This window comes from Oncorhynchus keta, unplaced genomic scaffold (genome assembly GCF_023373465.1).
Source record: "Oncorhynchus keta strain PuntledgeMale-10-30-2019 unplaced genomic scaffold, Oket_V2 Un_contig_777_pilon_pilon, whole genome shotgun sequence".
NCBI lineage: Eukaryota > Metazoa > Chordata > Actinopteri > Salmoniformes > Salmonidae > Oncorhynchus > Oncorhynchus keta.
In genome coordinates this window covers 158,088-170,714 of record NW_026289673.1, presented here as the reverse complement: position 1 = coordinate 170,714, position 12,627 = coordinate 158,088, and the positions used below count along the sequence as shown (strand labels likewise).

Sequence of the window (12,627 nt, the reverse complement as noted above, 5' to 3'; positions counted from 1 at the left end):
GTGAGAACACTGGAGTCTATCCTCACGTCAGTATCAGTAACTATTTGAACCAAGGCTGCAGGACTGTCATTGTAGTCTACATCTGCGACAACGTAATCAGAGTATTAAAGTACCACAGCATCTGTTATAAAAGCATCCTACAGTGCCGTCTTTCAGACAACAGAACAGATACTGTATCAACACATACCTGCTGATTGATGCTGTTACACTTCCTGAGCTCTACAGTATGACCTACATTCACAACAGATACTGTATCAACACATACCTGCTGATTGATGCTGTTACACTTCCTGAGCTCTACAGTATGACCTACATTCACAACAGATACTGTATCAACACATACCTGCTGATTGATGCTGTTAAACTTCCTGAGCTCTACAGTATGACCTACATTCACAACAGTACAGATACTGTATCAACACATACCTGCTGATTGATGCTGTTACACTTCCTGAGCTCTACAGTATGACCTACATTCACAACAGATACTGTATCAACACATACCTGCTGATTGATGCTGTTAAACTTCCTGAGCTCTACAGTATGACCTACATTCAATCAACAGATACTGTATCAACACATACCTGCTGATTGATGCTGTTAAACTTCCTGAGCTCTACAGTATGACCTCCAACACAACAAAATGATAGTAAGAGAATTAGCTACAGCCTCGTCCTACATTCACAACAGATACTGTATCAACACATACCTGCTGATTGATGCTGTTAAACTTCCTGAGCTCTACAGTATGACCTACATTCACAACAGGCTCAGATACTGTATCAACACATACCTGCTGATTGATGCTGTTAAACTTCCTGAGCTCTACAGTATGACCTACATTCACAGTCAGATACTGTATCAACACATACCTGCTGATTGATGCTGTTAAACTTCCCTGAGCTCTACAGTATGACCTACATTCACAAGTTAGATACTGTATCAACACATACCTGCTGATTGATGCTGTTAAACTTCCTGAGCTCTACAGTATGACCTACATTCACAACAGATACTGTATCAACACATACCTGCTGATTGATGCTGTTAAACTTCCTGAGCTCTACAGTATGACCTACATTCACAACAGATACTGTATCAACACATATCTGCTGATTGATGCTGTTAAACTTCCTGAGCTCTACAGTATGACCTACATTCACAACAGAACAGATACTGTATCAACACATACCTGCTGATTGATGCTGTTAAACTTCCTGAGCTCTACAGTATGACCTACATTCACAACAGAACAGATACTGTATCAACACATACCTGTTGATTGATGCTGTTAAACTTCCTGAGCTCTACAGTATGACCTACATTCACAACAGATACTGTATCAACACATACCTGCTGATTGATGCTGTTAAACTTCCTGAGCTCTACAGTATGACCTACATTCACAACAGATACTGTATCAACACATACCTGCTGATTGATGCTGTTAAACTTCCTGAGCTCTACAGTATGACCTACATTCACAACAGATACTGTATCAACACATACCTGCTGATTGATGCTGTTAAACTTCCTGAGCTCTACAGTATGACCTACATTCACAACAGATACTGTATCAACACATACCTGCTGATTGATGCTGTTAAACTTCCTGAGCTCTACAGTATGACCTACATTCACAACAGTACAGATACTGTATCAACACATACCTGCTGATTGATGCTGCTGAATGATGCTGTTAAACATTCCTGAGCTCTACAGTATGACCTACATTCACAACAGTACAGATACTGTATCAACACATACCTGCTGATTGATGCTGTTAAACTTCCTGAGCTCTACAGTATGACCTACATTCACAACAGATACTGTATCAACACATACCTGCTGATTGATGCTGTTAAACTTCCTGAGCTCTACAGTATGACCTACATTCACAACAGTACAGATACTGTATCAACACATACCTGCTGATTGATGCTGTTAAACTTCCTGAGCTCTACAGTATGACCTACATTCACAACAGATACTGTATCAACACATACCTGCTGATTGATGCTGTTAAACTTCCTGAGCTCTACAGTATGACCTACATTCACAACAGTACAGATACCGTATCAACACATACCTGCTGATTGATGCTGTTAAACTTCCTGAGCTCTACAGTATGACCTACATTCACAACAGAACAGATACTGTATCAACACATACCTGCTGATTGATGCTGTTAAACTTCCTGAGCTCTACAGTATGACCTACATTCACAACAGATACTGTATCAACACATACCTGCTGATTGATGCTGTTAAACTTCCTGAGCTCTACAGTATGACCTACATTCACAACAGATACCGTATCAACACATATCTGCTGATTGATGCTGTTAAACTTCCTGAGCTCTACAGTATGACCTACATTCACAACAGAACAGATACTGTATCAACACATATCTGCTGATTGATGCTGTTAAACTTCCTGAGCTCTACAGTATGACCTACATTCACAACAGATACTGTATCAACACATACCTGCTGATTGATGCTGTTAAACTTCCTGAGCTCTACAGTATGACCTACATTCACAACAGTACAGATACCGTATCAACACATATCTGCTGATTGATGCTGTTAAACTTCCTGAGCTCTACAGTATGACCTACATTGATGCAAACAATAGTATGACAGATACTGTATCAACACATACCTGCTGATTGATGCTGTTAAACTTCCTGAGCTCTACAGTATGACCTACATTCACAACAGATACTGTATCAACACATACCTGCTGATTGATGCTGTTAAACTTCCTGAGCTCTACAGTATGACCTACATTCACAACAGTACAGATACTGTATCAATACATATCTGCTGATTGATGCTGTTAAACTTCCTGAGCTCTACAGTATGACCTACATTCACAACAGATACTGTATCAACACATATCTGCTGATTGATGCTGTTACACTTCCTGAGCTCTACAGTATGACCTACATTCACAACAGATACTGTATCAACACATACCTGCTGATTGATGCTGTTAAACTTCCTGAGCTCTACAGTATGACCTACATTCACAACAGATACTGTATCAACACATATCTGCTGATTGATGCTGTTACACTTCCTGAGCTCTACAGTATGACCTACATTCACAACAGATACTGTATCAACACATATCTGCTGATTGATGCTGTTAAACTTCCTGAGCTCTACAGTATGACCTACATTCACAACATTACAGATACTGTATCAACACATACCTGCTGATTGATGCTGTCAAACTTCCTGAGCTCTACAGTATGACCTACATTCACAACAGATACTGTATCAACACATATCTGCTGATTGATGCTGTTACACTTCCTGAGCTCTACAGTATGACCTACATTCACAACAGATACTGTATCAACACATATCTGCTGATTGATGCTGTTAAACTTCCTGAGCTCTACAGTATGACCTACATTCACAACAGATACTCTATCAACACATATCTGCTGATTGATGCTGTTAAACTTCCTGAGCTCTACAGTATGACCTACATTCACAACAGTACAGATACTGTATCAATACATATCTGCTGATTGATGCTGTTAAACTTCCTGAGCTCTACAGTATGACCTACATTCACAACAGATACTGTATCAACACATATCTGCTGATTGATGCTGTTACACTTCCTGAGCTCTACAGTATGACCTGCATTCACAACAGATACTGTATCAACACATATCTGCTGATTGATGCTGTTAAACTTCCTGAGCTCTACAGTATGACCTACATTCACAACAGAAGGCTGCTGATAACCAGTTGACATAAAGGTCATACACAAGGACAGATCAGAATGTGATCAGATCAGATCCTGAGTGGCAGAGGGGTCTAAGGCACTGGTATCGCAGTGCTAGAGGAGTCACTACACCACACAATTGGCCCAGCGTCGTCCGGGTTAGGGGAGGGTTTGGCCGGGGTAGGGCGTCATTGTAAATAACTATTTGTTCTTAACTGACTTGCTTGGTTAAATAAAGATAGAAAAAAACAAGAAGCCAGAGTTATCACACGCACACGGCCTTGTGTCTGCCCAGGCTCATGTCTGGTTGAGACACAGACAGACGTTAGGACAGACGTCTCCCACTGAGCTGATAGGACCAGCAGCCGAGCAGACTGGCACGTGGCGCTTCAACCACGGCTCAGCGGGTATGTTTGCTGTGTGAACCGGGCCCAGCTGTCTGTCGCTGACCCATATGGGCTCAGGACCATATTAAAATGACTGTCTCTACCTTTCATTCCCTTTGTCTCAACCTCTGTCTGTCTCTCTGTGTTTGTATCGCTCTGTCTGCCTGTATTTATCTCAGACTTCCCCAGTCTCATTACAGCACCAGAATCTCAGCTGTTAGTCTTCCACCCACATCACCCTCATTTTTTAAATCCTTGATATCGGCTCTAACCTGCACCATTTCCAAAAATACACTGTAATATGAGCTCAATACAATTATTAATGTCAAGGTTAAAGCGATGAACCAGTTGAATATGAAATGTGTACCAGTGTAGAACAGATCACATAAAAGGAAGAATAGAAAGAGAAGTAACCAGCAGAGGGATTGTGGAAGCCTTCGCCCTCTTGTCTGAATCATCTTAAAAATACAAACGCTGCGCTTACGGAAATACTTCAGAGTCTCCTCAATCTGCTCCACGGTGAGGTCCAGGTTGGTGTCGGGGGAGAGGAGAGGGGTGTGGAGCCAGTCGTCGTGGTCATACCCGTAGATGGTGTCTGCTCTCAGCTTGTAATGGGGCAGCTGCTCCTCCAGCAGACTGATGATCTCCACCTCTGGAAGATCAGTACTGTTACACACATCTGTAGGAGGAGGAGAGGGGAGGAGGAGGAGGAGAGGGAAGGGGTGGGGTGGGGAGGGAGAGGAGAGGAGATAGGAGACGGTGTGGAGGTGAGGAGGAGGAGGACAGGGGAGGAGGAGGAGAGGGGAGGAGGAGGACAGGGGAGGAGGAGAGGAAAGGAGGAGGACAGGGGAGGAGGAGATGGTATGAGGGGAGGAGGAAAGGAGGACAGGGGAGGAGGAGAGGAAAGGAGGAGGACAGGGGAGGAGGGAGAGGAGATGGTATGAGGGGAGGAGGAAAGGAGAAGGACAGGGGAGGAGGAGAGGAAAGGAGGAGGACAGGGGAGGAGGGAGAGGAGATGGTATGAGGGGAGGAGGAAAGGAGGAGGACAGGGGAGGAGGAGAGGAAAGGAGGAGGACAGGGGAGGAGGGAGAGGAGATGGTATGAGGGGAGGAGGAAAGGAGAAGGACAGGGGAGGAGGAGAGGAAAGGAGGAGGACAGGGGAGGAGGGAGAGGAGATGGTATGAGGGGAGGAGGAAAGGAGGAGGACAGGGGAGGAGGAGAGGAAAGGAGGAGGACAGGGGAGGAGGGAGAGGAGATGGTATGAGGGGAGGAGGAAAGGGGATGGTATGAGGGGAGGAGGGGGAGAGAAGAGGGAGAGACTAGAGGTTAGTTTTAGCCCGCTACAGTAGCAGGAGGTTATGTAACAGGTGCCTGGTTGAAAAACACCAGAACAATGGCTGTTTATGTTTAAACTTCATCATCTAGAGCAGGGTTCCCCGACTGGTGTTTATGTTTAAACTTCATCATCTAGAGCAGGGTTCCCCGACTGGTGTTTATGTTTAAACTTCATCATCTAGAGCAGGGTTCCCCGACTGGTGTTTATGTTTAAACTTCATCATCTAGAGCAGGGTTCCCCGACTGGTGTTTATGTTTAAACTTCATCATCTAGAGCAGGGTTCCCCGACTGGTGTTTATGTTTAAACTTCATCATCTAGAGCAGGGTTCCCCGACTGGTGTTTATGTTTAAACTTCATCATCTAGAGCAGGGTTCCCCGACTGGTGGCCTGCGGCCAAATCAATATTGGGGAGGTGTTCTTAATGTTTTGCACACTCTGTGTATGTGATGGTATACAAATGTAAGCAAGGTTTGAAATGATATTGTTTTAGTGAAATGTTATATCTGTTTGGGCTTCTTGTGGTCAATTTGTAGTCTACAGATGATTTGTAATTATGTTCTGACCCCCAAAAAATTGTTCAGCGGCTGAATCTAGTTAATGATCCCTGATCTAGTGAGAACGACGACAGTCTTGCTCAAGATATACACATACCTTTCAAACAAAACATTTTTAGCTCCTCAGTAGGCTATCCCTCTGAACAATCTGCTTTTCTAAACCATAATCAAACACAACGACCTCTGAACTATGGTCATACGTGATGATGTGTCATTGTATCTTGTTTACACATCAGAATCTTCGTAGCAGTCTGTTTACATAAAGGGAGTGCAGCAAGAGCTACTGAAAGCAGCGTAGGAGGACCTCTTATGGCACATTGAGGAACTACAATCCTGCTGATGTCTATGTATCACAACAGTGCTACAGAACAACAAGATATGACCATGATTTACAGAATAACAGATCCTGGAGCTGCTTTATGAAGAGGGAATACAGTATACTATATAAACAAGGAGAATCTGCATAAACCCACAGACTGCGGAACATATTGGCTTGGGAACTGGGAAGAAGCTCTCCTTTGAGATACTAGTTTGCGACAGTAAACTCTGTGCTTCACTGGAACATAGTGAAGTCATCTTACCAGCACTTCCTGCCATGGGATTTACTCCTTCCCTCAGCAGATCCAGATGTCCATCAGACTCCCATCCAAAGACTGTTACAGCTCATCACTGTAAAACTCCTAGATAACTTCACCAGAATCACACACACTAAGAAGTGACTGAGTTGTGAATATGGAACGTCTCAGTTTATGTGAGCAGGCGTGTTTCCAATCCATTTGTTCAACAGCTGTGTTCATAAGGCCTGCATATCTGTGGTGGCGATGAAGCTCCATCAGACAATGGTGTCCCAGACAGCCAGGCCTTAATCTAGACAGAACGGGCTGGCAGGCTGCTGAGAGGCTAAACTGACTGACACTATGCTACTGGCTGTTTCCAGCAACACCTAGCAGCATTAGCAGACCACAGCAGGGGAGTCTGCCACAGACAGTCACACACAGGGGAGTCTGCCACAGAGTCACACACAGACTACAGCAGGGGAGTCTGCCACAGACTACAGCAGGGGTCTGCCACAGACTACAGCAGGGGAGTCTGCCACAGACAGTCACACACAGACTACAGCAGGGGAGTCTGCCACAGACTACAGCAGGGGAGTCTGCCACAGACAGTCACACACAGACTACAGCAGGGGAGTCTGCCACAGACAGTCACACACAGACTACATCAGGGGAGTCTGCCACAGACAGTCACACACAGACTACAGCAGGGGAGTCTGCCACAGACTACAGCAGGGGAGTCTGCCACAGACAGTCACACAGACTACAGCAGGGGAGTCTGCCACAGACTACAGCAGGGGAGTCTGCCACAGACAGTCACACACAGACTACAGCAGGGGAGTCTGCCACAGACAGTCACACACAGACTACAACACGTTGGGGACACACTACTGTGATGGTCCATTGCCATCAATTAAAAGTAGTAAAAACATACAAATTCACAGTTAACTCCTTAAATCCCATATTTCTGTTAAATAGAGCCGATTATAAGCCTCTTCTTCATATTCAGCTCAGATCTCCGAAGTGTAACTGGGACGACCAACTATACTCAGAGCTATAAAAAGCTCCTGAACAACAACAGCCAGGATATGCAAACCAAAATAACAACAATGGCTGGAAGTGTCACATGAATTGGATAAGGGCAGCCAGACATACTGTATCATCACAGGCATTAAACAGTCTCTACTATCCATCACAACATCATATTCACTGATACAGTATTTCAACACCTGTGTCATACCTTCTCTGTCGCCATGCAACAGCTGGAACTAAGGGATGTTGTATTAATGTTGTATGAAGGTTGCAGAGAGCCCCTGAGTGCTGACAGCTACTAGCTAGACCATTTGCTGTTGATTATTCCTGGACTGTATTTATAGTCAGATCTGTAAGGCCCTGGCACTCTGCTCTGCACCTGCTGGCCCACTGTCCTTCCTGTCCCCTCTACCTCTCTGGCATTCACTTCAAATCCCCAGGCTACAGTACACTACTGTAGCACAGGGCCAATACAGGCAGAACCGACATCCAGCTACACAGAAAACTAGACCCCATGGTGACAGACAGACAGACAGAGAGCGAGAGAGAGACAGATATGTGGCCAGTACTACAAACGGTGTCTAACTCTAGTCTAGTTCACGTTACTAGTCTTCATATCCAACCCCATCATGTTTACCCAAGAGAAGACTGAAACAAATGACTGAACAATAATGTGTGTACTTGAATTGGATGTATTTTCACAATCTATACCAGTAAGATGATGTAAATCAGTTGGTGACCTACTGTCCTAGTGCTCATTAAAAATCAGGCTATATAGTGTAATCATCCCCTTCACAAAAACATGCTGAGCAACCATGAATCATTTCCAGAGGACAAATCATTCTCACTATTCCATAGAAATGGCAAGAAATCAGACATTAAAGTACAAAACTAAAATGTAAGTCCAAATAAAGTGAGGAATCTCAGTAGTTTTAAACACCAAACAAGCCCAAACCACCCCATAGATCCAACCCAAAGTCACGGTGCCCAGTACTCACTCATGGCTCCTCTGCCCCCTACTCCGTGTCCTCTCACCTCAACTTACATGTTCCGCTTCTCCTGGAAAGGGCAGGGCGAAGAGGAGCGGGAGGGAGAGAGGGACATAGAGGGGAGGGAGGGAGGGACATGGAGATAGAAGGGAGGGAGGGAGGGACATGGAGATAGAAGGGAGGGAGGGAGGGACATAGAGATAGAAGGGAGGGAGGGAGGGACATAGAGATAGAAGGGAGGGAGGGACATAGAGAGAGAAGGGAGGGAGGGGAGGGAGGAGAGGGAGAGAGAGAAGGGAGGGAGGAGGGACATAGAGATAGAAGGGAGGAGGGAGGGACATAGAGAGAGAAGGGAGGGAGGGAGGGACATAGAGATAGAAGGGAGGGAGGGAGGGACATAGAGATAGAAGGGAGGGACATAGAGAGAGAAGGGAGGGACATAGAGAGAGAAGGGAGGGAGGAAGAGAGAGAAGGGAGGGACATAGAGAGAGAAGGGAGGGACATAGAGAGAGAAGGGAGGGACATAGAGAGAGAAGGGAGGGACAGGAGGGAGAAGGGAGGGACATAGAGAGAGAAGGGAAGGAGGGGGGGAGGAAGAGAGAGAGGGAGGGAGGAAGAGAGAGTGGGAGGGAAATAATAAAGAGTGAGAGGGAAGAAGAGAGGCAGTCGAAGGAAAGCGACCCCAGCTACTCTGCGTTACCATGCCTGGCATGCCACTGACGGTGGTCACATGGGGCCCCCAACCCCCACAACCTCCCCATACTGTAGCCAGCATGGCAGCACAGCACAGCCCCCCCCCCCACCCCCCACCCCACCCCACCCAGCTGCCTAAACAGACTGTCAACTGGATTACTGTTGGCCCGGAGAGTGCAGTGGACTGGAACACTCATTGTCCTCCATACTACTGGCCGGTCTCTTCCCAGAGCTGCAGGATCTCTCTATACTACAGGCCGGTCTCTTCCCAGAGCTGCAGGATCTCTCTATACTACAGGCCGGTCTCTTCCCAGAGCTGCAGGATCTCTATACTACAGGCCGGTCTCTTCCCACGGCTGCAGGATCTCTATACTACAGGCCGGTCTCTTCCCACGGCTGCAGGATCTCTATACTACAGGCCGGTCTCTTCCCACGGCTGCAGGATCTCTATACTACAGGCCGGTCTCTTCCCACAGCTGCAGGATCTCTATACTACAGGCCGGTCTCTTCCCACAGCTGCAGGATCTCTCTATACTACAGGCCGGTCTCTTCCCACAGCTGCAGGATCTCTATACTACAGGCCGGTCTCTTCCCACAGCTGCAGGATCTCTATACTACAGGCCGGTCTCTTCCCACAGCTGCAGGATCTCTCTATACTACAGGCCGGTCTCTTCCCACAGCTGCAGGATCTCTCTATACTACAGGCCGGTCTCTTCCCACAGCTGCAGGATCTCTCTATACTACAGGCCGGTCTCTTCCCAGAGCTGCAGGATCTCTCTATACTACAGGCCGGTCTCTTCCCAGAGCTGCAGGATCTCTATACTACAGGCCGGTCTCTTCCCAGAGCTGCAGGATCTCTATACTACAGGCCGGTCTCTTCCCAGAGCTGCAGGATCTCTATACTACAGGCCGGTCTCTTCCCAGAGCTGCAGGATCTCTCTATACTACAGGCCGGTCTCTTCCCAGAGCTGCAGGATCTCTATACTACAGGCCGGTCTCTTCCCAGAGCTGCAGGATCTCTCTATACTACAGGCCGGTCTCTTCCCACAGCTGCAGGATCTCTCTATACTACAGGCCGGTCTCTTCCCAGAGCTGCAGGATCTCTATACTACAGGCCGGTCTCTTCCCACAGCTGCAGGATCTCTATACTACAGGCCGGTCTCTTCCCAGAGCTGCAGGATCTCTATACTACAGGCCGGTCTCTTCCCAGAGCTGCAGGATCTCTATACTACAGGCCGGTCTCTTCCCAGAGCTGCAGGATCTCTATACTACAGGCCGGTCTCTTCCCAGAGCTGCAGGATCTCTATACTACAGGCCGGTCTCTTCCCACAGCTGCAGGATCTCTATACTACAGGCCGGTCTCTTCCCACAGCTGCAGGATCTCTATACTACAGGCCGGTCTCTTCCCACAGCTGCAGGATCTCTATAGTCTACTAGGCCGGTCTCTTCCCACAGCTCCATTAGGGAACACTACTGTACTGTGTGTTACCTCAACACGGATTAGGGGAACACTACTGTACTGTGTGTTACCTCAACACGCTCCATTAGGATCTCTGTATGTGTGTTACTACAGGCCGGTCTCTTCCCAGAGCTGCAGGATCTGTACTGTGTGTTACCTCAACACGTCTCTATACTACAGGCACTACTGTACTGGTCTCTTCCCACAGCTCCAGGATCTCTGTACTGTGTGTTACTCACAGGTCTCTTAGGGGAACACTACTGTACTGTGTGTTACCTCAACATTAGGTCTCTTCCTCACAGCTCCAGGATCTGTACCTCAACACATCTCCATTAGGGAACACTACTGTACTGTGTGTTACCTCACACATCTCCATTAGGGGAACACTCTCTTCCTCAACACGCTCCATTAGGGAACACTACTGTACTGTGTGTTATCTCTCCATTACTGTGTGTTACCTCAACACGTCTCCATTAGCACTACTGTACTGTGTGTTACCTCAACACGTCTCCATTAGGGAACACTACTGTACTGTGTGTTACAGCTCCATTACAGGATCTCCATTAGGGGAACACTACTGTACTGTGTGTTACCTCAACACATCTCCATTAGGGGAACACTACTGTACTGTGTGTTACCTCAACACATCTCCATTAGGGAACACTACTGTACTGTGTGTTACCTCAACACATCTCCATTAGGGAACACTACTGTACTGTGTGTTACCTCAACACATCTCCATTAGGGGAACACTACTGTACTGTGTGTTACCTCAACACGTCTCCATTAGGGGAACACTACTGTACTGTGTGTTAACACATCTCCATTAGGGGAACACTACTGTACTGTGTGTTACCTCAACACGTCTCCATTAGGGGAACACTACTGTACTGTGTGTTACCTCAACACATCTCCATTAGGGGAACACTACTGTACTGTGTGTTACCTCAACACATCTCCATTAGGGGAACACTACTGTACTGTGTGTTACCTCAACACGTCTCCATTAGGGGAACACTACTGTACTGTGTGTTACCTCAACACATCTCCATTAGGGGAACACTACTGTACTGTGTGTTACCTCAACACATCTCCATTAGGGGAACACTACTGTACTGTGTGTTACCTCAACACGTCTCCATTAGGGGAACACTACTGTACTGTGTGTTACCTCAACACATCTCCATTAGGGGAACACTACTGTACTGTGTGTTACCTCAACACATCTCCATTAGGGGAACACTACTGTACTGTGTGTTACCTCAACACATCTCCATTAGGGAACACTACTGTACTGTGTGTTACCTCAACACTACTGTCTCCATTAGGGGAACACTACTGTACTGTGTGTTACCTCAACACATCTCCATTAGGGGAACACTACTGTACTGTGTGTTACCTCAACACGTCTCCATTAGGGAACACTACCGTATGGTGTTACCTGTTACTGTGTGTTACCTCAACACATCTCCATTAGGGGAACACTGTGTGTTACCTCACCACATCTCCATTAGGGGAACACTACCGTACTGTGTGTTACCTCAACACGTCTCCATTAGGGGAACACTACTGTACTGTGTGTTAACACATCTCCATTAGGGGAACACTACTGTACTGTGTGTTACCTCAACACGTCTCCATTAGGGGAACACTACCGTATGGTGTGTTACCTCAACACATCTCCATTAGGGGAACACTACCGTACTGTGTGTTACCTCAACACGTCTCCATTAGGGGAACACTACCGTATGGTGTGTTACCTCAACACATCTCCATTAGGGGAACACTACCGTATGGTGTGTTAACTAAACAAGCCTCCAGAGAGATCCAACCAACACTTGCGCCCACACAGGGTCGATTTGACACTCTCTCTCTC

The 12,627-nt window shown here is 46.5% G+C and overlaps 1 protein-coding gene across 7 annotated transcripts in view; it reads right to left on the bottom strand.

Annotated features, from left to right (window-relative positions):
* Window positions 1–12,627, bottom strand: part of trak1a (trafficking protein, kinesin binding 1a) — a 97,493-nt gene that overhangs the window by 46,786 nt on the left and 38,080 nt on the right. For 2 of the 7 annotated variants that reach the window (XM_052511981.1, XM_052511983.1), the window contains one exon: window positions 4,618–4,812. Coding sequence is in view for 5 of the 7 variants with exons in the window: in XM_052511974.1 (XP_052367934.1) it covers window positions 4,618–4,812; window positions 6,606–6,621 (211 nt within the window). In the remaining 2 variants the exon portion in view is untranslated. Of the gene's footprint in view, window positions 1–4,617; window positions 4,813–6,605; window positions 6,713–8,608; window positions 8,737–12,627 lie in introns of those variants that run through there. The other 5 variants (XM_052511975.1, XM_052511974.1, XM_052511985.1 and 2 more) reach the window with 5 other exon arrangements.